Source organism: Leptopilina boulardi, unplaced genomic scaffold (genome assembly GCF_019393585.1).
Source record: "Leptopilina boulardi isolate dan_hultmark-lab unplaced genomic scaffold, ZJU_Lbou_2.1 LbouV2_305, whole genome shotgun sequence".
NCBI lineage: Eukaryota > Metazoa > Arthropoda > Insecta > Hymenoptera > Figitidae > Leptopilina > Leptopilina boulardi.
In genome coordinates, this window is record NW_026137869.1 from 70,426 (window position 1) to 97,415 (window position 26,990).

The following is a 26,990-nucleotide window of genomic DNA, read 5'->3' on the forward strand; positions in this document are numbered from 1 at the left end:
ATAAAAAATTTGGCAAATTTTCTCAATCAACACTATTTCTATATAAATAAATAAAGAGATTTCTTGCTGAATAAATTATATATATATATGAATAATTAAATAAATTAATAATTAAAAACAAAATTAATTTTAAAAATAGTAATTTAAGATAAATTTTTACTTAAATTAATTTGTTTTTTTTTTTAATAAAAATTTTCGAAAAAGCCTACCTAGATGAGGGTATCGTGGATGTCGTGGGTGGCTCCTTATCCTTGGTGCTTCTATTTCCGTATTTATTTTTAAGATAACGCGCCCATGAACTAAGGGCAGCGCCGTCTTTTTCGGCGCCTCCTCGATCTCGATCCGGACTTGGTTCGCGTGATTTGAGTGCGTGTGTGCTGCGACTTCTTGCCAATTCCGAGCCGGCACCGTATTTCGCTGCCAGATAGGCATTCGGCGATTGTGTCGTTGGCGATGGTGGATCCTCGTCGATTTCGAGTTCCTCGCCACCGAAATTGTGGGAGCTCCTCGATCTCGCCAATCTTTGTCTCCTCTCCTTCAGTGCTGCGTACCTCGATCTCGGTGATAATGGCTCGATTGGTTCTGTGTCCACAATTGGCTCCCGTTCCCTCTCCCTCGTTGGGGTTCCCATTGTTGCCTGACTTCTGCTCTTGTTCAGGAATCTGCAAAAAAATTTACCCAAAAACCGGATATTCCTACAATTATATCTTTTTTTTTTTTTTTTTTTTTTTTTTTTTTTTAATTTCAACTGAAAAATAATGTAATTAAATTTTTAGAAAATTTAAATTTTATATTCTTTCAATTTAAATAGAAAATTCCAATAAATATTAAAGATTTAAAATAAATTATTAACTTTTTATTTTAGACTATTGAAAATTATATTTGAATACAATTTATATAAGATTAAATTTTCAAATTCACGCAGAATGACCGAAAATATCAGAGGTAGAAAAAAATGAGAATCGTTATTTTTTTCATTTTAGTCAATATTAATAAATAAAAAATTGAATTAGATAATGAAATAAAATGAAATAATTAAAACAGATCTATTAAATGATATTCAATATTAAATTTGATAAGAATAAGGATATAAATTTAATCGAAAAAAAAATTCACAAGCGGGATGCAAAAAAAAAAGAATACTAGGACGGTTTTTTTTCTGACAGGTAAATAAAAAATGCGAGTTATCACAAAAATGCAGTTTATTTACCACACTCACAAAACTGATGCAAAAGCGTATGTTTTTTCGCTTGAGAAAAAAAAAACCCCCCAGATAATACAAAAAAAAAAGAACACTTATCATTTATATAGATTCGTTTATCGTATCCTTGTGATAACTTAAAATTAACGAATTTCTTTCTTCGTTATTAAAAGTTATCAAGTTTACGATTTCATAACACGTACGACTTTCATGACTCTAATTCTTCTTTTCTCTTTTCTTTTCGGTCAATTCCTTTTTTTTTTTTTTAGGGGGAGGAGGATGAGCCAGTTAGTTGTTATCAATTTCAAAACACTTTAATTACAAATGGCAAAAATTATTTTATTTATTTCTTCAAGAGAAACTAAAAATTAAAAGTTAATTTAAGCGATAAAATTGAAAAACAATTTTAAAAAAGTACAAAATTGTGAAAAAAAAATGAAAGTAATGTTAATTAATTGAATTTAATTTATTATTAAACAACTTTTATGTAAAATATATTTAATTATTTGTAATTAAAATACTTTGATTTGAGCTCTAATAAAAATCTTTTTTTTTTTAAAAAAACGCGAATTTAAAAATTAAAAAACAAGTAAAAAGAAAGCTAATGAAGCTAATATTGAGCAACATTTAAAAAAAAAACGAACAGGAAAGTACATTTGCATACAGAGGAGTCGGTTTAAAACACGTCTTCAATAATTATCACAATACGCAAAACAAAATGCATAGGTTCGAGCAATGAATAAATACAAGAGAGCTATACACGACAAAGTAATTATAAATAAGACATCGATTTTCTCTAATTATAATATATATATCTCTATATTACGATTATTAATTCGATGTTGATTAAAAATTAGAAATATATCCTTTTTCTTTCAATATTAAATATTTTTTCTCCGGTCTTTCCGTCCGTTAATAATGCATTAACAGCGAGATCGTGTTATTTAGAAAAAAAATTATTTTGGTGTTAATAAAGTGAAGGTGTGAGAATCGGAGAAAGACCACTTTTCACGAGAAACAATTTCAATGATAATTTTAATCGTTTTTTTTTTTTGTTTTTTTATTATAGTCGGACGGAATTCTATCAGTCAGTTGCAGAATTGTTTTCAGTCTTTCTTCAAAAATTTTGATACTTTCATTTTGAGATGAAATTTTAATTTTTGTCAGTCTTTTTTACATATATTAAAAAATTATTGGTTCAAGAAGTAATTTTTTTTTAGAGAACTTTTCAAAATTAAAAGAGCAAATTTTTAAAATATTTTTGTATTTAAAAAATTTTTATGAAAATTTAATTAATTAATAATTAAAAATATAGTTTCAAAAAATATTAAATATTTGGAATAAAGAAATTACAATTATTATTTAGATGAGGAAAAATTCTATATATTTACAATAGAAAATTATTTGACATAAACTGTGAAAAAGAGGAAAAGTTTTTTGATAATAGTCAACATTTTTGTTGGGATTAAAATTTAGTAAAAATTTCTATCAAATTGTGTTCGATAGAAAAAAAAATTAGTGCAAAGTTAAATTTTTTATTTCTTCTGTCACGATACAGCAGCAAAGGGAATGTTTCGTTTTCGGTCTTTATCTGATTCTTAGATCCGCCACCTTCGACTTGTTTTTTTGTTTTTTTTTTTTTTTTTAAAGTCACAGGAACAGATTAATTAAAACGCTGCAACATAGCACGGAAACACAGAGAACAGTGGTTACCATTTGCATTGGTACACTCACGTCTCTCTCAGTTGTATGATCCTCTTTTTTATTATCGCTCATCCTTGAATAATGATTCATCTCGTTGTCATTTGCCATTTGATTCATTTTCTCCTTATCCATTTGATTTAGAATTGCTTTTTCTTCCTCGCTTCTTTTTTCATTATCGTCGTCCATCTCATCGTTATTGTTGTTCTCCTCGTCGTTGTCATCAAGCGGAAGTGTCGATGAATTAGGCGCCTCTGTTTCACTCTCTGACTCGTCCTCAGAAGTCATCCATCCATTTTTTCCAATACTACCTTGTCGATAAATTCTACTATTTTTCTTCTCCGAATTATTATTACTTTCATTGTCATTTCGTTCATCGATTTCTTCATCGGTCGATAAATATCGGCTTTTTACCGAAGTTTCATTTGTATTTATATTTTCGTTTGAGAAATTTTCCATAATGCTATGTGATGAATTTGTCAATTGATCAGGCAAATCATCATTCACAATCCATCCATTGTCATCAAATTGAATTTCCGTATTCTCAACAATTTGTCCATCATTCTGTAGTTTTTGATCAGAATCCTCAATTTCTGATAATTCCTCCTCTGATTCTTGTTCATTTTTCGAACTAAATTGATTTATAACAATTTTTGGAATTCCATTAATAATTTTTTCTTCTGTTTTTTCATGATTTTTTATTATTTTTATATTTTCATTAGATTCATTAACTTTAATATTATCTTTATTATTTTTATCTTCTTCTTTAATATCTTCAAATTCAGAATCGAGATTTTCGTTTGTATTTTTGTGAATTATTTCACTGTCATCGGATAAATTTTTATCATCATCATTATCTTCATTATCAGTGTCATTTCTTGTTTCAATAATAGGATTGAAAATTTCTCTATCGGTAATTATTGTCTCATTATTGGTCCCATGATTATTTAAATCATTCACTAAAGAATTATTATCATTTGAAAATTTATTGGAATGACTATCATTATTTTGTTTGTCTTTAATATTATTATTTGCCAAATAATTTCCATGATTTTTCTCGTTGTTGTTCCACGATGATGATTTACTCTGGTTTCCATCAAGTCCGGATTCACGACTAGACAAGAAGACATTCTGATCATTATTCCAAATGATATTCTCATCGTCAATGATCGTTTTATTAATAGTGTCGTTTATTATTAAATTATTTTTTTCATCTCTAATTTGATTATTATTGTTTGTTTGGGAATTATTTTCCTCATTATGAGGGGGGGAATTTTCATTAGTAATATTATTAATTTGATTTGTTTGAAAATCATTAATTTTTGTCAATTCTAATGTAATATCGTCATGTTTCATTGAATTACCGTCCGACATAATTATTGATTTTGATAAATTCGTTAATATCGCGACCCGATTATTGTTTGAATTCTCATTGATTATTTTATTTGGCGAGAATTCATCGTCATTAACCACCCTCAAACGATTATTATCATTATCATCCAGGAAGTTATTGGAATTAGAACCCAAGTCGTGAATGTCGTAATCGTTTTTTACGAACCTGCTAGTATAGCCGCTTGGTGTTGTCATCGAAGTGGTTGTCGTTGGTGTTGTTGTCTGCGCTGGACTTCCCCTCGGTGAGACGTATCTGAAATATTTATTTTCATTGAATTATTATCCTCAGGGGACAATTATTTTCCTTTTTAAAAACAATAAATTAAAAATGAAAGTTTTCTTTTAAAAAAAAGAATTCTTTGTGCGGCAGAATTGTTGACAATTATTATTATTCTCAATTGACAAAAGTCAATTGAGTTTTATTTAATATGAATTAGTTTGTAAATTTTTTTTGAAAACTTTTTCAATGAAAATAATGAATAAATTAAATAAAAAAAAAAAATAATAATTAAAATAATGGAAATTAAAATTGGATAAAAAATAATTTTACCTTGATGAAGGTGAGTCCTCTTTACTGCCACGACGGGCTTCGGCACTTCGTGCAAGAAGAGGACCAATATCTGTACGAGCCATGGCAGATTCATTTCTCTGTCGATCTTGTGTTGTGGAAGGTGCAGTGGTTGTTGTTCGTGTTTCAGTTTCTGATTCCTCTTCGGTTTCAGTTTCTGTTTCTTCGGATGAACTGCTCGTTTCATCTTCGTCCTCCTCGTCCTCTTCTTTTTTCTTAGGCTCTTCCCTTGCAGGCGTTGGTGCCACCTGAGGAGGTGGAGGTGCAGCACGATTACCTATATATAGACAATAAAAATTAAAAAATTATTATTTCTCACTCATTTATTCCATTTTGTCACTAAAAAGTTTCGAACTCTCTTAAAAAAAGAAAATTATTTTACAAAAAAAAAGAAGAAAATTACAATTTTTTTCCAAGATACTACGAAATTTCTTTTTTAAGAATATATTTTTAAAAATAAATTACGAAAAATATTTTTCAAATTGAAAAAAAATTTTTTGCTTTTATTAATAAGCATTGTTTTTTTAATTAAATTTATTATTTACAATAAGCAATTTAGTCATTAGCATTATTCAGCTCGTTTTAAGGCTTTTTTTTTTTAATTGCGCATTATTAAAATTAGCAAAATAATTGTCATCACAAAAAACAGGTTTCGTAATTTTTATAATTAATAGAAAAAAAATTTACTTTCTTTGTTTTCGCTAAAAGAAGTATTTTAAAACTGATGGTATTTTTTTTTTTTTATTACATTATTATAACTTTTAAAGTAAATTCAAAAAAAGATTCAAATAGTTACCAATTTACGAAAATAGAAGTAATTCTATTTACTGTAACAAAAAAATAAAGTGAGATAAAAAATAAATTTTAAAATTAACAAACAGATAAGGAAAGAATTGAGGGTTGGAAGTGGATAAATTTAAAAAAAAGTAACAAAAATGAAAACAAATTTTGATTTAAAATAAGAATGACGAATTTTTAAATTCGAAGTTGGATAGAAATTCGATATTTTTTTATAAATCTCGAATATTTTCTAAAAAAAAATTTCAAAATTCAATTTATAACGATTTTTTAGAGAATATTTCATGCGCTCGAACTAAAAAAAATTAAGCGAATGTCAGTGAATGTTAATGAAATCAAAAAGAAAATAGTGTTTCAATTAATTGGATTAATTAAGAAGAAAAAATTCTCTATTAAAAAAAAACTGTTTTGATATTACCTGCGCCTAAAAAACGACTCTGAAAGGGTCTGGTAGAGGATGTGGTTGTTGTTGGAGGGTCTCTATGGGATGAACTTGAGAGACTACCTGGACCTGATGAAACTGTGGTTGTTGTATTTGTCGGTGGTGCTCGCGATAAATATTTTTGTTTCATTTCTTCAGCTGTGAATGGTGCCCCAGTGTTTCTTATTCCCGAGCCACTCGAACTTTCTGAACCTGTACTTGAATCTGAAGATGCACTTCTTGTCCCTTGTGCATGAGTGTCTGTCGATGTTCTTCTGAAAAATCATTTATTAAAATATAAAAAAAATTATGATTTTTTAAATTAAAATTTATTATTATATAATTCTTTATTATTTTTACCTTGATATGGGTGTTCTTCGGGGAAGTTCTTCCGGTTCTCGTTCTTGAGTTTCTCTGACGGTTTGATGAACCGGCACAGAAGGCGGTTGACGTTCTTCGACTGTTTCCGGTGGTGTAGGAACATTTTTATTTTGCTTCTTGATTCTTGAGATTTCGTCGTCTTCGCTTACTTGTCGAGCCACGGATGTTGGTGCTTTTCTCACTTGAACCTGTTGCAATAAAAATCTTTATTATTTTCTCCCCTTCGAAATTCGTATTTTTAATTAAAATTTTTTAATTCTACAATTAATTTTTAAATTTATAAACAAAAATATCATATAATTGTAAAATTGAGAACAATTATTATAAAAAATCGATTATTTTTAAAATGATTAAATTAACACAAAGGAATGTTGAATAAATTTACAACGAATTTTAAGAATATCGTGTTTTATTTATATTATATTTATATATACTCTCTCAGGATAATATAGTGAGTAAAAAGAAAAATTTACAATAAAAACTTGTACAGTGTTGTAAAGTGTTTTAAAAAAAATATATCGGCAATTTCATTTGATTTGAAAATTTAAAAAATAATTTTTCAAAAATATCTATTCTCTTATAGTCTATGTAAACTAATTCTAAAAATGCTTCATGGAAAAAATTTGCTATTTTTTTAGTTTAGCATCTACATATTATTTCTAAAATCAGGAGTTCAGCAAAAATATTCCTCATTAAAGCTTTAATGAACTTTCTAATTTTTCTAAAAAAAAAAAAAAATTAAATTTTCTTTTGTATTAATTATTAATTTCTCTCCATTTTTGTTTTCATGTTGAAATAAAATAAAATGAAAATAGAAAATAAAAATTAATATGACATTAATAATTTTTGTAAACAAATAATAATAATAATTTGTGTAAAAGCTTAATTTAAAGAGACCTTGAGCGCAATTTCAGAGAGGTCGAAAATATTTTTGGATATCTAGAAATCATGATTGCATCGCAAAATAAATTACGATTGAATGGCAATAGAAATGGAGACTGTGCAAACAAACGAGAACCTCCGCAGCACATTTTCTATTTACACAACGGCAAAACGTTTCTTTTTTTTTTTTTTTTATTATTAGTCCAATCGGCAAGAAATAGATAGCTTTTATTTTTTAATAGCGTACATGCTTTTCTTACATATTGCTGAATTTGAAATATATTATTTGCATTTTGCTAAATTATAAAACAAAAATGCACTAAATTTTGATTAATTCACATTATGACAAGACATGAAAAAGAAAAAAAGAACTCATCAGCAACTGAGCTAAGAAACGCTTGCACAATAAAAAAAAAGAGTTTTCACAAAACTAAACAAATTCAATTTTTTTGTAAAACAAAATGAAACTACTAATTATAATTAATTATTGAAAATAATTGAAATTTTTTTTTTAATCAAATTTTAATCTATAGCATTAGCGTTTGTTTCGAACTTATTTGTTTTTTTTCCGTTGTGCCGACGTGTCGAGTGCGTGTGGATGGCTCGTGTCCTCATTTTCTGCTCTTAATCTTCAGGATTTGACAAATCCTGTCAAACAAATAATTCCATTATTTTCCATTCTCTTTCCAAATTTTTTTTTCAGTTTTATATTATTTTTAACTTTATTGATCTCTTTTTTACTCTTTTGATATTTTTTTTTAATATTTCAATTTTTAACATGAAAAGAAAATGTTTTTTCTTCCGCCAGGGGTAAAAATAAATATAACTATTATTTATTATTATAATTAATTTAATATTTAGAAATTATAACAATTAATAATTTTTTTTATAATAATATAGTATGCATTCTAAAAATTTCTCAACTCTAGTGAATCCAAAAGATTGCAATAATTAATAAAGTCCAACTTAAGATAAATAGAAGGCAATCTTTACTTAATACAAGTGAACCAAGTGAATCCTTCAAGTCTCGTGAATGATTAGCCATTGCCTGTAGAACGATGAGGGGCATTTTTTTTTTTTACTCATAATTAATTTACAATTTAATTAATTAAAATGAATTACCTTTTTCTTCAACCATTTGTTTTTCAATATTAATTTTAAATATTTGAAAATATACGTATTGAACTAATTTATATTTTAATTATTTAATTAATTATTATTTTTGAGTGAGAAAATAAATTTTTTCTAATTATTTCAAAATAATTTGTCTGTGTGGATATAATAAATTCGATTAAATGAAAAAAAATCAAAAATTGAGTCTTTACTCACCTGGGGCTTTGGCTGTGGAGCCGGTGGAGGTTGAACGGGTTCCTCTTTTTTCCTCTTGCCAGCCCTTTCGTATTCCTGTAGTTTCTTCATAACACGCGGTGAATCCGTGAGACGAAAAATTCCCGAGAGTGGACCCCTCGCAGCATCTTCCGTATCAAGGACTCGTTCACGTGCATTTCCTGTGTCCTGTGTTCCTGTGAATCTCACCGTTGTCCTTGTATCGCCATCTGAATCTTCACCATCTCGATGTCTCATAAATCGACTTCTGTAACGCGATTTATTTCTCGGTGCCTCATATTCCGGTGTATCGTATCTAAAATTAAATTTCACTATTTTACAATTTTTTTCTAACAAATTAATTAATAAAGAATGGAAATAAAAAATTAATAACAGCTGAGGAATTTCTCTCTAATTTTCAAAAATATTTTTCACACGAATAGTTGTTATAATTTCCATAATGGAAGGAATATACCAATTACAAGAAAAATTATTCTCATTTCTTCAAAACTAATTGAAGCGTGCGACAATTTTTATTGCCACTTATGACATATTAAGAAAATAAAATTCGTGTAAAAAAAAAGAGAAAGAGGAAGAACAATGTCAGTAAAAAAAAAGCTTGTAAAATATCCAGAGAAACACAGTGGTGAATTGTTAAAAGCGTCGAAAGAAATAATTTATGGTCAATTTCATTTTTTTTTTACTTGCGTTTAGCACGCAACCATTTCAACAATTTGCATATTCGGTGGTGGTTCATTAAGAGAAAGAGAGAGAGAGAGAGACTTGGCAACGAGACTATGACGAGAATTATCTTACACGGTCTGTAATTAAATTCATTATTTTAGACTTGATAAAAAAAAAAAAAAAAAATTACACATACAAAAGAAAACGGTAATAAAGAAATAATAGAGAAATGAGTGAAATTTAAAAAAGTGGTATTTAGTATATTTTATATATAAGTTATTCTGGAGTAGATATTTGGGTCATTCTGAAAAACTTATTCCCTCTCGTCAGGTCTTTGGCGATATGCCAAAACAATTCGCTACTTTGATCGAAAAAGGCCGAGAACAGTATTTCCTACGTGCTTCTTTTATCAAGGAAAAATCTTTCTTCTATTGCCAGAAATTTAGACAAAAAAAAAAAAAAAAAAGAATCAACCCATTTATCCTTATATTGCTTGCGATACAAAATTTCGAGCCTCTGATCCTTTATACTTTTTCAGCATTTTTTGAATTTTTATAAACTCACAAAATTTTGATTATTGATAAACTAAATAAATATTTTTGTAAATATGTAAAATAAAAATTATTACTCATAATCGGGAACGTATCGATTTCTGGTTAATCGATCGTCATCCGGTTGACGATATTGAGAGGCGAGACGATGATCACTTTTGCTTCGCATTAGACCAGGAGAACCACCGGGCGGTGCAAGAGTTCCTGAACTACTTCCTAAAAGCCCGCTACTTCCGGTTTCAGGTTTGATATTCAATTCCCCATAACCGGCAACATGAAGAACTAATTGATTTGGATCGTGAGCCATTACAAAACGTACACGTCGACCATAATCTCCTGCTTCATATTCAAAGTTTCTGTAAATATAAAAACATTTTTTTTTTAATATTTAAAAAAACAAACAAATTATTCTAAATAATTATTAATTTTTACAATATGTGAATAAAAGAATAAAAATAAAATTACCTGATAAATTCGACGGTGCGCAAAAAAAGTTCTTTAGTATCAAGAAGTTCAGCGTCATCCCATGGGACATTTTCATTAATATGAGCTTCCGCAAGATCGCAATTACTTTGAATGTTGGCGATTTCAAGTTCAAGATTTTCTTTCAATTGAATGAGTCCACGAAGTTCAGTGCCTAAATAACGATCGAGTTCATTACGTAATTGTTCGGTACGATCTTTTAATGCTTTACTGAGCCTTCGATAAATTTCGTCCACTTCCTCTGCAACCGATGCAGAATTTGTCTGTAGACCCAAGGTGTTTTTTTCCACTAAAGCTAATGCATCCTGTAATCGATGTAATCCCCTACGCACCTGAAAAAATTTATTATAAATTTTAAAAAAATATAGTTTTAGAAAAAAAAAATTCATAAAATTTAAAATAAAAATTTTTTACTAAAAAATAATTCCTATTTTTGAAATTAATTTTGCCAAATAAATGAAAATCGTTTCAAAAATTATTTGAGAGACATTTTTGGCTATTAACCTCGAAATTAACTTTTTTTTTTCAAAATATCAAAATTTAATAAAACTTTTTTTATAATTAAAAAAAAATTTCAATTTTTCTCACTATATATATATATACAAAAATAATTTAAATTAAATAGAAAAGTAACAAAAATTTAAATCATGGTTCAGTAAGTATAAAAATACTAATAACAATTATAGATAAATCAAGAAGATTTTTATATTTTATTTCATATTTATCGAATAATTTTATATAATATTTTATTTAGAAAAATAAGTGCGGAATTTATTAAAGAATGCATAAAATATCACAATCAGTATCGTGAGCGTCACGAGAGTCCACCATTACAAGAAGACGAAAGGGTACAAATAATATTTAAATTGTGAATTAATCAACTAATTAATCAATATTGATAATTATTTATTCAAGTAATTATTCAATTTTATAAATATTTAAGGGTATAATGAATTAATAAATTAATTTGGGAATTTAGGGAATTATTTAGGTGATTAATTAGAGAAGATAATTTATTGTTAATTAAGAAATTATTTTAAAAATTAATTAATTATTGGCATTTTGAATTTATTATTAATTTATTTATAACTTCATATTTGGAAATTTTGTAGTTGAATCAATTAGCACAAGAATGGGCGGAAAATCTCGCGATAATTGACAAAATGGAACATAGACAAAATAATTTACATGGAGAAAATATTTATCAGGCTTTTGATTCGAATACGGAATGGATTATGGATCCTCATGATCCCGTGAAATCCTGGTAATTTATTCATTGTTTTTATTATTATTATTAATAATATTATTATTAATTCTTTTAGTAATTTTAATCAAATTATTATTTTTTTCCGGAATTTTCGATTTTAATAATAAATTTTTTCTTCTAAAGATTTAAGTGAAAAATTGTTATTGATTTGAAATAATGTATCAAATGAAACTTGTACCTTATATAAAGGTATGAGGAAATTTCTTTATACGTATTTGGTGAAGCGGAACCGAAAAATTCAAGTGCAGTCGGACATTTTACTCAATTGATCTGGAAGGAAACAATAAAAATGGGCGTTGGATTGGCGACCAGCGAAAAGGGACAAGTTTATGTTGTTTGTAACTATGAGCCTGCTGGTAATATTGTTGGAGAATACGCGAAAAATATTAAACCTGCCAAGAAATTGAACCAGGTAAATTATTATTATTATTATTTAGCCATGAGTCTAATTTTTCAACTAAAAGAAAATAAAAATTTGAAAAAAGAGATTTGCAAATTTTTGTATTTTTCTCTCAAGCAAAAAGGAGAAATTTAAAAATTTTAGAGATAAAAAAAAATAATTTGCAAAATAAAACAATTTGATTAATTTTATCATTAAATTATCAGGAGAGTAAAATTTTCAAGGTTGTAAGTAATTTAGGAAAAATTGAATCATTATTAAATTTATATACGAAAAATTGGCACGAGAAAATTATACGAATGTCTAACTATCATTTACGGAAATAAACGTGAATCATTGATACATCAAGTTCCGTTTGGCATCGACACGATAAACAAATTTCACGTCATTCTACAAACATTTTTCTTTTTTACATTCAAAACTTTCTTTATATACAATTTGGTGCGTTAAAAAATCTTTTTCTCCCTAGTTTTTTTTTTTTAGAAATTATTTTTATTTTATTTTTTATTAATTAAAAATTATTTATTTAAATTAAAATAAATAGAAGAAAAAAAAAAATTTTATTTATATACCTGTGAATTGATGCGAGTGATTTCACGTCTAAGGATGTCCATGTGAGCGTCTTTGCATTCTGGACAGCATTTTTTCTCACAATGAACGCAAAGGGCACAATAACTTTTTTCTGAACAAACACCACAACGTTCCATGGTTTGACCACTGGTTGGATCTGGCAATTCCCCAGTAATTTCGATGTGTAATTCCAAAAAACGTTGCAATGTCACGTTCGTTGGAAATGCCTGAACACCCTAAAAATTTGAAAAAAAAAATTATTAAAAACCAAAAATTTAATTGTTAATTCAAAAGAAGAAAAAATAACTAAAATTTATATAGAAAAAAACTACTATTTTTGGAAAATTTTAGAAATTCCTTTCTACAAATTATAATTTTTCGAAAAATTTATTCTTTTTTTTTCACGCGATCATCAAAAAAATGCGAATGACGTCAATAAAAAATATTTTTACACATATATTTGCTGATTTATTGTCAACACGTTGATCAAAGATTTCACAGCAGTATATCCTTCAATATTGATATTTTTAGAGATTTGGGCCAAGAAAATAAATTGTGGTAATTGCAAAAAAAAGAAACAGTAAATTAAAAACAATTATTTGTAATTTTTTTATTTTTATTAATATTATTATGGAAAAAATTATTTGTAATTTTTTTTTATTAATATTATGGATAAAATTATTTGTAATTTTCTTTATTAATATTATGGAAAAAATTATTTGTAATTTTTTTTTATTAATATTATGGAAAAAATTATTTGTAATTTTCTTTATTAATATTATGGAAAAAATTATTTGTAATTTTCTTTATTAATATTATGGAAAAAATTATTTGTAATTTTCTTTATTAATATTATGGAAAAAATTATTTGTAATTTTTTTTTTATTAATATTATGGATAAAATTATTTGTAATTTTTTTATAATAATAATATTATGGAAAAAATTATTTATTATTTTTAAAGAAAAAATTAATTAAAAAAAAAAAAATTTATGTAATTTAAAAGTAGGTATAGGTTTTTTTTTCACCTGATAGGGTATTCGATGTTCGGCACGACATTCTGGACATTTGACCTGTCGACGAACGTAATCGACAAGGCCATCCATACATGGTTCCATGCAAAAACTGTGTTGACATGGCAGCAATTTTGGATTTCTATAACGATCCAAACAAATTGCACACGTCAGCAGTTGCTCGAACTGCTCCATGTTACCTGAAAAAAATCAAAAAATTTTATAAATTTTTTTTTTATTTATCATCCAAATTTTTTATATGAAAAAAAAAATATTTTTAGCAATTTTCATGCTAACACAATTTCATAATTTTTATTTAACCGAATTTTTATTCGGATTTTAATTTAGCGTAATTTTGATTTTATTTAGCCAAATTTTTTATTTAACAAAAATTATAATAGAATTTCAGTTAAATAAAAATACATTTTTTTAAATGAAAATTCCAACTAAATAAAAACTCGACTGTAAAAATTTTTTGTTAATTAAAAAATCGGTAAAATGAAAATTCTGTTAAATATAAATTTTGTTAAATATTCTGTTAAATAAAAATTATTAAACGTTTTGTTAAAGAGAAATTATAAATTTTTTTTACAAAATTCTATTTTTTTTAATAATTTAAAAAAATACGAATTTTTGTTTAGAAAAAAAAGAAAATTTTGTTTAATATTAAAAAATATTTGAAAATGAAAAGAAATTAGAATTATTTTTTTGCACTCTGAAGCAATGTGCACCACTTTGTGATTGTAACACATCGATATAAACCAAATTGGACTTATGAGTATTTCAGGCATCGTTAAATTATTTCAGTTCTGACCCAAATTCAAAACACATCCGTCTAGAGGAAGTGTAGAGTCAAGTGAACCATTACCAATGTTTAATTGATCATATTTCTCAAACATTTTGTTTAATTTTTTTTACATTTTTTACTTTTTCTTAACAATATAACATGTTTTTTTTTTTTATAATTTTCTTTCCACCAAAAAAATTCCAAAATTTTTTTTTATGCCGTTATCAAAAATTCGTGTTTGTTATAAATGTTATAATAAACAATTTTGAAAAAGGCAATATTTTCGAAAAACATGGAAATATTTAAAAAATTTTAGTATTTTTTAAATATTATAATAATTTATTCCTTTTTTTTCTATATATACTTTTTTTTATTATACTTGTACTTTTTTAAAAAATAATTTTAAAAATATAAAAAAAAGATAGAATTAGTCAAAAAAAGAAAAAAATTACAACACTCTTTAGAGCAGTATAAATATATGACAAAAAAAAACACAAAAATAAAATAAAAGACATGTGTCGAACTGTTTCTTTTCTAGAAGTTCTTTCTTCTGTAACAAAAAGAGCTCGTGTCTCTCTTGAGAGACACTCTAAATAAAAGTGATCTAATTTTATCTTTTCCGCGACTATACTTTGAAAAGTGGATATATATAATGCTCAGAAAATTTGAATATTTACTCATTTCCACATACCGCATTTAAATTTTTCAAGAAAAAACAAAAATTTTTTATAGAAGTAATAAAAAATTTTAGTTAACGAAGAATTTGTTTAACATGACAAGTATTTTTTTTGTTAAACATTATATTTTATAATATTTATTTATTGAAAAAATAAATAAAAAAATATAAAAAATAATAGATATAAATAATACAAATAATAATAATAATAATATTAGTAATAATAATAATAATTATTATTATTATAATACCTGTATGTTTATAAATAATAAAATAAAAAAATAATAGTAAAAATAAAAATTGAATTAAACGTATTAATTTTTGTATATTTTATTATAAAAATTAAATAAATTTTCACTATTTGAAAAAAAAGTAAAATTCTGTTTTTGGATCAATTTTCACACTCTAACGAGGCACTTGTTGATCTTGAAAAGAGATGGTGAGCGCAACAGGCGAGAAACTGTGATGTTTAATTTTTTTTTATACAAATTGAAAGAAATATAAAACAATTAATAATAATTATTAATTGGCTAAAAATGAATTATGAATTGATAAATTATTTTTATTACTATTAGTCATTAGTTTCATGTATAAAAAAAAATTCTTATAATTTGAACTTTTCATTGACAATCACAAAAGACAAAAAAAGCGTGGGAGATGTACGTCATTGTCTTGAAATTTTCTCTCTCTCTCTCAAACTTAATTCATCTGATCGTCGATCCACGTTTTCTTCGTCGACATTCGCTCTATAAATAAATACAGATTCACGGCTTTTAACTATAAGTTCCATCAAGGTTTTATTTCCGTGAACTTTATTTTTATTATTATTGTTCTTTATATTTATAAAAAAAAAAAAATTTCAAAATCTAATTCATATGATTTTATTTTTTCAATTTTTAAATTAAAAGCCAAAAAATAGTTTTTTTTTAAAATAATAAATAATGAAAAAATTTAATAAAATATGCATAAAGTGTATAATATGTAAATAAAAATAGAGTGAAAATAAAATTCTTCTTTTTACAAAAGACAATGGGTGCTTGTGAAATAAAATTATTATGATGATTGTTTACGCGCACGCGAAAAATACTCCAATAATGCTCGCCTCATCGCGTCATTTTCAAATGAACGTTCCAAGATTTTCTTCTTACACAAAGACTTTAAAGAAATAACATATTGATGATGAATTTAAAAATATAAATTTCAAAACAAAAGATTTGCCTTTCTTTTTATAACACACTTGCTTTTCTTTCTTTTGTGTGTCAGAAAAAAAAATAATACGCATCGAAAATTTCAATATTAAAACAAAAAAATCGAAAAATAAATGTGTTACAATTTTTTTTTTATTTATCTATATTATTTTATATTATTTATTTCATGTAATAAACTTTCTATGTAACAAAAAAAAATGATACAAAATGTAGATTACAGAAATTATAATAATAATAAAAAAAAAATAATTGAATTTTTATCCCTAGGGAATAAAATGATTTTTTTCCCTCTAGAGTAATAAAATCATTTTTTCCAATACTAGGGAATAAACTGTTTTTTTTTCTTTTTAAAAATTGGAAAAACCTTTTATTTATTTATAAGACATTTTTTTTTAATAATTATTATTATTTTTATTTAAAACAATGTATTTATATTTTTATATATTTATTTTCCTTTTGGTAAAATTATCCCTTTTTATCTCTATTAAGAAATAGTTATATTTTCTTACTCTATTTTGTGAAAAGTATTTTTTTAACCCTAGGGATTAAAATGGACATTTTTAGCCTTAGGGACTAAAATAGCATTTTTTAGCCAAATAGCCTTATAATAAAATTAAAAATAATAATAATTATTATTTAAATTTATTTAGAACATAACGGGACATTTAAATTTATAAATATATAATAATAACGTAAGTATATATTAATAATAATTATTAACTTATATTATATTAACAAATAATCAGAAACATTTTCCAACTACTTGCTATTAAAATTATAAAAAAGACACATTAACAAAAGTTAATTTTTCCTCACTTCTCAATAAAAAAAAAAAAAAAAAAAAAATACACCGACACTATTTTTCCGTTCAAAAGCAAAAATTTCTATAATACAATTAATTGGTTTTTCGTGCATTAAAAATAATTCTAAAAAATTTTCACTAATTTCAAAATTAATAAAAAAAAAACCATATCATCCATACCGAGTGAATTTTTTTTTCTACACTAATAAAATTGTTTTTTTTTTTAAAATAATTTTTCACTAAAAAAAAAAATTCAACTATACAAGAAAAAAAAACTTTTTTTTCTTTTTAAAAATTATAAAAAACCCGGATTGGGGCTTGACCCTGATTGAGAATATATCGATATTGTCAGTCGCGGTAGACGGAATCAGATACTGATCCTTAGCAGTAGTCATGGGTCCTACCAAACCCCAAGGGGGATATTTTTAGACAACACCTTCCATTTTCCAGCGCGCCGTTTATTTTAAACATTCGAATGCGGGCTCTCTGAGAATAGAAAGTAAAGAGAGAGAGAAAGAGAGAGAGAGAGAAAAGAAAAGTCACGTGCTGCCACCCTCGAAATCTCCCACGAACTTTTCCAGCTTCCTCTTCTCTTGCGGGACCCTCAAATGTATATATATATATATATTGAAAAAGCAATGACCTCTCTTTCACAATTGACACGAGGGAAAGCAGCACAGTCGACGTATTATCGACGTTGTCGGCAAGTTAGAATTGTCAATTTCCTCGAAACATTAAGAGAAAGCTTCTCTAAAAGCTCTCAAAAAGCTGAGAGAGAAAAAAAGTACAGCTACTGTTGGTAAATTTACCTTCATTTGATCTAAAAGTTTTTTTCCGAACCAACTTCGAATAAATTTATTTTACTTCGAGCAAAATACGTATTAGAAAACAAAATTTCAAATACAATACAAAATTTTCAAAATAAAAATTTCTTTTCTTTAATCTAAAAATTTGCATTTTTTCCCCCTCTGTACGAAAAGTGTGAAATAAAAAAAAAACGGTTTTTCAATTAATAAGCAAAGATTTAACAGAAACAAAAATTGTTTAAATTTATTATTAATTACAAATAAAAAGAAAAATATTCTTTTATGGATATTTTTTCACCCTAGTGAGAAAAGAGTCCTTTTTTAACTATAGTTTTGAAAAATTTGCAGGGGAGTTAAAAAAGAAGATAATTGTTTCTGAAGGGAATTTTTATTCCTAAGCACTGGAGAGTAAAGTAACCTCTTTCGACACTAGTAAAAAAAATGACTAATACTAGTGGTCAAAGTAACTCCTTTCGACACTAGTCCAAAAAATGATTTATTTATACACTAGTGAGTAAAGTAACCTCTTTCGTCACTAGAAGATAAATTATTCCTTTAGCATCAGAAAATAAAATACTAGTTATCCAAATTAAGAAATTAAATCGATATTTTTCAACCTAGTGAGTAAAGTAGTTTTTTCTATACTATGGAAAGAAAGAACAATTTTTTTTGGAAAAATTCGGATAAAAAGATTAGTTTTATTATAGTTATAGAAATAATTATTTTACCAGAGAACTGTCATTCCTAAGCGATGGAGAATAAACTATCCTTTTTGACACTAGTGAGAAAAATGACTTATTTATACATTAGTGAGTAAAGTAACTTTTTTTGTCACTAGAAAGAAAACAGGTTTTTAACACCAGGGAATAATTATTATCCAAATTAAGGACTTAAATCAATACGTTTTAACCTAGTGAGCAAAGTATTTTTTCTACACTAGGGAAAGAATCAACCATTTTTTTTGAAAAAAACAAATAAAAATATTATTTTTATTACAGTTGCAAAAATAATCATTTCACTAGAAAACAGTCACTTCTAAATGGAGAATAAAGAAACCTTTTTTGACACTAGTGAGAAAAGTAATTTATTTATATACTAGTGAGAAAAAGGCCTTATTTATACACTAGTGAGTAAAGTAAGCATTTTCGTCACTAGTTAGTAAAATGACTTATTTATACACTAGTGAGTAAAGTAACCCTTTTCGAGACTAGTGAGAAAAGTAACTTATTTATACACTAGTGAGTAAAGTAATCTTCTTTGTCACAAGAAGGTAAATTATTCTCTTAGTACCAGGAAATAAAATCCAAATTAAGAAATTAAATCTTATTTTTCAACCTAGTGAGCAGTTTTTTTTCTACACTAGGGAATAAAATTTATTTTTTTAAAAATACCATTAAGTATTCTTTTAAAACACCGAAAATTGTTTTCCTTACAAAAAATACTTTTTTTTTTAAAAACAAATTTAAAAAAAAATGTAGAGAAACTAACGGAAAATGAAACAAAGAAAATAGAAAAGTGCAAGCACTAAAAAGTATAAGACCATATGCGATGCGCTCAGCTATTTTATGTACTTAAGGAGGCAAAAGTATCACGAGAAAAATAAAACGAGCGCGTAATAGCGTCGCTGAGAATAAAGTGAATACTTGAACTTTTTCAAATAAAAATCAGGTGCGCTTCGGGTTTTTTTTTTCTTTTTTTTTATTTTAAAAATCTAATCACTGTATTGATATCGGAACCAAGGCATACATATATAGTAGTAGTAGATACAGTGGCATCGTGTCCCTACGCTCACCATCTATAAATTAATTATATACGCTCGCCCAGGGCTTGTGCCTCGCTGTGAATTCGGTTAATTTATTGTAAGGGCAATTTCATAATGAAATTTGATCCCTCAATTAAGCTAAAGCATACTTGTGGTTTACGAATTTCCATTGTGATTAAAGTTTAATCACAATCTCACGATATCCTTTGTGACTTTATATACAATGTCTCAATATTACAATATTTTATCAATATACATATTTTATAATGACAGACAGACAGAAAAAATAGAAGATCTACCTTTAGATATTAAATAAGATTTTATTTTATAAAATAATTTTCATTTTTCTCATAGTATATAGATTTTCTTTATTTTTTGTTACATAGAGAATTTTTATAATAATTATTCTTTATTCTTTTGTTATACGAATATAAATGCACCTTTATTATTATCATTCTATAGAAATAATAGGAAAAAAAAAAAACGTAAAATTAATGAAACTATTTTTTTTTCGTTGCTTTAAAAATCTACTTGTTTGGAGTACCTATCTCTCGTTCAGATTTTTCAAGCGTCACGTATACGTTTTTTGTATTCAGCAAATACACATTCTGTGTGATTTTGTACTTACAACAAATCGTTTTGTCTGTTTTTTTATATATAAAGCTTTTTGAAAGATTAAATTTATTTCTTTTTGTTATTTTCAACTTTACAGAGAAATATTTCTATATATAGAGAAAGAGAATTTTATTTTTAAGCCACTAAATGTAATGAGTTTGAAAGTTTGAAAAATGATCTCACATACATGGAATTGATGATAAACTTAATTTCAATTGAGTTATTATAAATTTTTCCCAACAACTAAATTGTGTGTTCATTCTCTTTTTTTGGAGGAAAATTTTTTTTAACGATATACTTAAATGCCAACAATTTTTCTAGATATAATTTACAAAAATTCATTACTTAAGAATAATTTTAAAACTAATTAAATATTAATTAAAAAATTGAAAATAGAATTATTATATAATAATAAAATGCTTGGTCTGTCCTTCTGTCCTAACTTGAAGTTGGCCTTTTCTGATTTCACGTGTTTTTTTGAATATTAATCTTATGACGTGTCAAATTTTGACAATTCTTTTTCTCATTTTTGCCAAAGTTGTATAATTGTGTTTTCAAATTTCGGAATAAGTTTCTTTAAAATTTCAAATTCGAAAATTCAATTCACGAAGCTGAAGTACGCAACGTTTACTAACGAAAATTTTTTTTAAGTTGCATATTGATTCAAAAATTGTATAGAAATACAAAAAATTTATGATGAGAAAAAAGATGAGCCAGGAAATTTCGTACAAGATAGTAATTTGAAAAAAATTTATTTTTAAAAATTAATTTTTAAGGTACCAGGGGCCAACGATTACCTATTAAATATTAATTATAAAAACACAGGCCTCGAATCAACTTAAAGATACAAAAAAGTCGTTTCAGTCGATTTATATTCCAAAAAAAAGTGGATTTGTTTTTTATTATAACAAAAATATTTTACAGATTTTTAAATAAAAAAATTTTTTTTTTAATAATAATCCTTTTTGAAGGGTTAAAGTTAAAATTTTTAAAAATAATTAAATTTCAAAAGATATTGTTAATTTTCAAACAATTATTAAATTTTACAGAACTAAAAATAATTTATCAAACAATTTTTGGAAAACATTTTTTAAATTTAATTGAATTTTCAAAGATTTAAAATTGAGATTTTTGAAATTAATTGAAACTTTAAGTGATTTTTAATTAAAATTTTGAGATGATTTCACTAAAAATTTATTAGAAAATGCGGACAAAATACAATAATTTGAAAATAATTTTTAATTGAAAAATGGTTTCAGACAATTGAATTTTCAAAGAATATTATTAAAATAGTTAAAAATAATTGAATTTCCTTAGAGTTATAATTGAAATAATTAAATATCAAAAAAAAAATTTTCGATGGAAAATTTTAGAAATAATTAAATTTTAGATGCTTTTAAATTCAAACTATTGAAAATTCAATTAATTTTGAATTCAAATTTTTGAGAATAATTAAATTTTATTTGATTTTATATTTGGAAAATAATTGAATTTCCATTCATTTTGAATTGAAAATTTTGGAAATAATGGAATTTTAATTGAAATTTTGGATAATAATTTAATATTTAAGTTCATTTTTGATTGAAATTTTGGATAATTAATTTTGAATAGAAATATTAGAAAATAATTGAATTTTATTTCATTTTAAATTGAAAACTTGGTAAATAATTAAATTTTAAATTGAAAATTTTTGATAATTATTGGATTTTTAATTGATTTTGATTATTTTGAATTAAAATTTCGGGTAATAATTGAATTTTAGTTTATTTTGAATTGAAATTTTTAATTAATAATTCAATTTTATTGTGATATTTTTTTTTAAATTATAAACAATTGTTAAATTTCATAAAAATTTTAATTGAAAAATAATTTTGATATAATTGAATTTGTGATGTATTTCATTAAAATTATTAAAAATAATTAATTTAGTGAAGAATCATTTTAGTTCAAAATTTGTTAAATAATTGAATTGAAGAAGATCTGAAGAAGATGTACATTTTATACTAAAAAAATGTATTTTATTTACATTTTTTTTCAAATGTAAAAAAAATGTCGCATTTTATTAAAATAAGTCGATAAAAGTCGTATTTTTGAAAAAAAGTCGGAAAAAGTCGTATAATCCGAGGCCTGTAAACATATAATTTTCATTATTATCATTTAATATGTAATAATATTCTAATAAGTTAAATTATTATTGATAATATTAATCTTTAATTTCTTTATAACAAACAATTAAATACTCAATTTGGCGCGCTTAATTTTGCTAGTAATAAATAAAATAATAATAAAAATGAAATAAAAAAAAATCGTTTACATTAAAAAAAGTTAGAAAAGTTAATTAAATATTTTTATTTATTTATTCGTTAATATACGGGACTTAAAAAAAGTGTATTTTGTTGTAAAAGTGTTCAGAATTCAAAAAAGAAATAAAAAATTTGCGATTTTGTGTTTCAGCGCGAAAAAAGCAGATTTTGAAAAAATAGAATATTGAAACGCTAATAAACGTGTAATAGATTTTTTTTTGAGGCAAATGAAACTATAGTTGATTACGGTCATAAACTTGAATTCCATTTCAAGTCGAACCGATGCAATTTGCGCGGCAACGAATGGTTCCGCGAAAAAAGGGGAAGAGGGGGGAGGGGACGATTGAATCCATAATAATTGATTTCTCTGACCACTTTTTTTTTTCCTACTCGTTCCTCTGAACAAGTTTACTGCCACAGTGTCAGTGTAGAATGACAATAAAACTTTGTTATCTCGCGTATTAATTTTTCTCCTCATATATATATATATATATACATGGATAATACATATATGCGTGTGACGAGTTGTACATAAACCAATGAAAAAACAATTTTTGGCTTCTTGGTATACATCCCTATTAACAAATGTAATACGCAATTTTTTTTTTTCAATTAAAATTCATTTTTTTATATTTCGCATTGTTTTTTCTAAATTATTATTAATTTTTATCTTTAATCAAAATTAAATAATTTTCTTTCCCTTGATTTTAATTGCAATTTTTTTTTAGATATTAATAAAAAAATAAAAAATGACAAAAAGTGGTAAAAAGAAATTAGTTCGATTATTATTATTATATATTGTTTTGTGGTTCCTATTTTTGTTCCATTTTATCCTTTTTCGGAAAAATACACTGTTCCTCAAAAAAATTCCAGTAAAATTCAAATTAAGAGAGAAAATTTATTTTCCGGAACATTAAATTCGTGTTGAGAACAAATTTTTCCTATATATATATAGAATCCTTTAGCTAGATTTTTTTTCTTAATCCATTTAATGCTATATAACTATGGGCACAGGAACGCTCTCGCGATCTCTTGCTATAATGAGAAAATCCCTTAAGCTGGAATTCCATTTCCTTCATGCCGTATCATTCTTTATAACCGTATTAACTTGGATTTGTACTTTCGTTACTTTTATCACGCATATATACTGAAAACTAGATTGCAAAAATTCAGTCATATTCTTAAAAAAAAAGAACAGAACACAGAGAAGATACTCAATTTTTTTTAAATTCGAAAAAAAGGAAAAAAATTTTTTTTAGGAATTTTCCAAATTGAGAAAGAAATTTTCTATTTCTCAAGAACTAGGGAGTAAAGTAACACTTTTCGACCCTAGTGAGAAAAAGGACTTATTTATACACTAGAGAATAAAGTAACCCTTTTCGACTCTAGTGAGAAAAATAGTTTTATTTATACACTAGTGAGTAAAATAACCATTTTTGACACAAGTGAGAAAAAGGCCTCATTTCTACACTAGGGAGTAAAGTGACCGTTTTCGTCACTAGTGAGTAAAATGACCCTTTTCAAGACTAGGGATAGTATTTTTTTTTGTTTCCTAAAATAAAAGGAACAAACATTGCAAATTAAAGAAATTAAAAATAAAAAATAGAAAACTCACCTGCCCCTTAATCCGCCTAAGGGCGGCCACTCTTTGTTAGGGGCCCCTTTCAATAGGGCCCCGTTGATTTTCCACTTTTTGATCACCAAAATTCGGCGCTGTTTTAGCTGTAATAATAAAAATTATTATTTTTCATTATTTATCATTAAAAAAAAAGAAACATATTATTTTAATATCAGAGTGACAATAATTGAGAAGTTTTATAAATGAAAATAAATTCCCTTTAGCATAAACTGTCGTTATAATAATTTTATTTTAACATTAATTTGATTTTATTTTTACGCAATAAAATTTGATATTTGATGTAAATAAAAATTGAATTTATACGCTCGCTATTCATTTATAAATATAGAATATGAAATTTATTGAAAATTTAACATTTATTTCACTGTCGATTAAGTTTTTTTTTTTTTTTTACAAAATATGTTATATATTTTATAAATATATATTATATACAAATATATATATATAAATTTAATAATTTTTTTTATTTTCATATTTTCAATTCCATATTTTATTTGGTGAAAACTTCCAATTTATTCATTTTTATTGAAATTTATTGTAAATAAATTTTGTAATAAATTTATAGAAAATATTATTATTCAATATTTTAGAGAGAAATAAAAATATATGTATTATAAAATTTAAAATATAGAAAAATGTTTTGTAATAAACATTTATTGAAAACTTCTCAATAGATGTTAATCTGAAATTTTTTTAAAGAGTTTACTTTTTTTGAATAAAATAAAAATTTTCTAAATAATTAAATAAGTTTTTACTAAATTAAATTTTAATTCTATAAAATCAAAGAAGGGGAAGGGCAAAAAACACTTCTAACTACTTGTGCAAAAAAAAATGACGATGATTAATAAGCCTTTGTTATATAGAGAGAATATTGAATATATTTGTAAAAATATTTGTTTCAAATAAATAATTATTTAACTCAGAAATATATATATTTTTTTAAATATTTTATTTCAATTCAGTTTGAAAAAAAAACATTTCATTTAGATGGGAGTAATTAAAAATATAAACATTTTTGTTTATTAATAAAAATAACGTAAAGAATTAATTAATTTGAAATTAATAAAAAAGAAATGAAAACAAAAAAAACACAATAGAAAGTAGAAAAAAAAATTAAATACAGCTGTATGAAACGAATAAAGAAATGTAAAAATTAATGGAAAGGGTAAAAATTGAAAAAGTAAATAAATAAAAAAAAATAAAATGAGAAAAGAAAAAAAAGAAGAATAAGAAGAAAAAGAAGAAAAAGAAGAAGTAGAAGGTAGAGCAGATGGGTTAGGTAATTGGACACCCGGTGGCCATATTAGAACACGCGGACTCGAACTTTAAGCGACTTTAGACGACAAGAGAGAGAGAAAGAGAGAGAGAGAGAGAGAGAGAGGGACTCGAGGTAGGGAGCTTCTGGCACGCTTTTGCTTGCTACTCTTCTTCACCATCACCATCGCACAAGCTTCGAAGCTTTCGGCTTCTTCACTTGGATCCTCTATGCGCGACTCTCTTTTTTTCCTATCCAACAAGAAACCAACTAAAACCAGCAAGTGCTACCGTTTAAGTAACTGTCGACGAGACGCGCGCGCGACTTTCAACCGATTATCTAACATTTAATTTTAGACACGGACGATCAAACGACAAGCAAATACTTATTATCATATTATCAGAAAAAAATTAATTCATAAATTAATTCAAAAAAAAAAATCATTAAAAAATTAATTCAAAAAAAAAATATTAAAAAATTATTTCAAAAAAAATTATTAACAAAATAATTCAAAAAAAAAATTCAAAAATTAATTTAAAAAATTATTCAAAAATTAATTTAAAAATTAATTAAAAATAAATTTAAAAATTAATTAAAAATAAATTAATAAAAAAAAAATATTTACTATATTATGTACCAAAGACCTTGAATTAGAAAACTTTCATTGGAGATGATAATTTTTATTCTACACTATACGAATAATTTCTAATAAGAAATAAAATATAATTCAAATATTCAAAAATTAATTTTGTAATGGCAATGTTAATATTAATTTAATTAATATTTAATTAAAATCTACAATTTTTACATTGGCAAAAATTAAAAAAAAAATTTAAATTAAAAAATTAAGGGGAGGGACCGGTGAAATTTCAGCCTACTGAAGTTATTATTGTTAAAGAGTGTCAATTTTTTTCTGGCATAATTTAGGATCCAAAATTATTATAAATTATTAAAATTTAAAAAAAAAATTTTTTAGCTATTTTAGAAAATTTATTTTTTGGAAAAATTAAATTTCTTTAAATTCCATACGATTGATTGTTTAAAATCGTGAAAAAAGCGTAAAAAAAATTCAACAATAAAAAATAATGAAAATTGTGGAAGTAGTTGAATTTTTTCAAAATTACCACTAAAATTGAAAGCAATCAAAATTGATCTTGTTTAGGGGTAATAATTTTTTTCAACATTTTTTTTCAACCAAAAATCTTATTCTACTGAGAAAAACAACAAAAGGTAATTTTTAACAATTTTACAAATATTTTTATTTTTCAAAATTTTCATTTTTTGAAAAAATTGAAATTTTTCAAAATCCATACGCTTGATTGTTTAGAATCATGAAACAAGCGTATAAAAAAATCGGCAGTCAAAAATAATTAAAATTGTGAGAGAAGTTTAAATTTTAAATTTTCGAGAATTTTGAATTTGATTTTAAAAATTATTAACAAATTTATAGTTTTTCAATTTTTCATGATATATTATACATTTAAATAATTAATATTGTCA

At 24.9% G+C, this 26,990-nt stretch overlaps 2 protein-coding genes and 1 long non-coding RNA gene across 9 annotated transcripts in view; 2 read left to right on the forward strand and 1 right to left on the reverse strand.

Annotated features, from left to right (window-relative positions):
- The window catches only part of LOC127283046 (RING finger protein nhl-1), a 36,527-nt gene that overhangs the window by 3,329 nt on the left and 6,208 nt on the right, over window positions 1–26,990 (reverse strand). For 3 of the 7 annotated variants that reach the window (XM_051307700.1, XM_051307701.1, XM_051307702.1), the window contains exons 2-12: window positions 24,212–24,318; window positions 13,653–13,837; window positions 12,628–12,861; window positions 10,371–10,720; window positions 9,983–10,261; window positions 8,674–8,986; window positions 6,442–6,650; window positions 6,079–6,356; window positions 4,845–5,139; window positions 4,461–4,547; window positions 210–662 (exon numbers count right to left, since the gene is read on the reverse strand). In XM_051307700.1, the coding sequence (XP_051163657.1) occupies window positions 210–662; window positions 4,461–4,547; window positions 4,845–5,139; window positions 6,079–6,356; window positions 6,442–6,650; window positions 8,674–8,986; window positions 9,983–10,261; window positions 10,371–10,720; window positions 12,628–12,861; window positions 13,653–13,832 (2,678 nt within the window). In that variant the 5' untranslated portion in view covers window positions 13,833–13,837; window positions 24,212–24,318. Of the gene's footprint in view, window positions 1–209; window positions 663–2,935; window positions 4,017–4,460; window positions 4,548–4,844; window positions 5,140–6,078; window positions 6,357–6,441; window positions 6,651–8,673; window positions 8,987–9,982; window positions 10,262–10,370; window positions 10,721–12,627; window positions 12,862–13,652; window positions 13,838–24,211; window positions 24,319–26,990 lie in introns of those variants that run through there. The other 4 variants (XR_007843290.1, XR_007843291.1, XM_051307699.1 and 1 more) reach the window with 3 other exon arrangements.
- Window positions 1,034–2,850, forward strand: LOC127283050 (uncharacterized). The gene is made up of 2 exons (XR_007843292.1): window positions 1,034–1,166; window positions 1,471–2,850. It is a non-coding gene; the product is annotated as an uncharacterized LOC127283050 (long non-coding RNA).
- The window catches only part of LOC127283049 (uncharacterized protein PF3D7_1120000-like), a 44,691-nt gene continuing 28,609 nt past the window's right edge, over window positions 10,909–26,990 (forward strand). Inside the window, exons 1-4 of the mRNA XM_051307709.1 lie at window positions 10,909–11,043; window positions 11,143–11,236; window positions 11,501–11,652; window positions 11,845–12,067. Of these exons, the coding sequence (XP_051163666.1) occupies window positions 11,036–11,043; window positions 11,143–11,236; window positions 11,501–11,652; window positions 11,845–12,067 (477 nt within the window). The 5' untranslated portion in view covers window positions 10,909–11,035. The remainder of the gene's footprint in view (window positions 11,044–11,142; window positions 11,237–11,500; window positions 11,653–11,844; window positions 12,068–26,990) is intronic.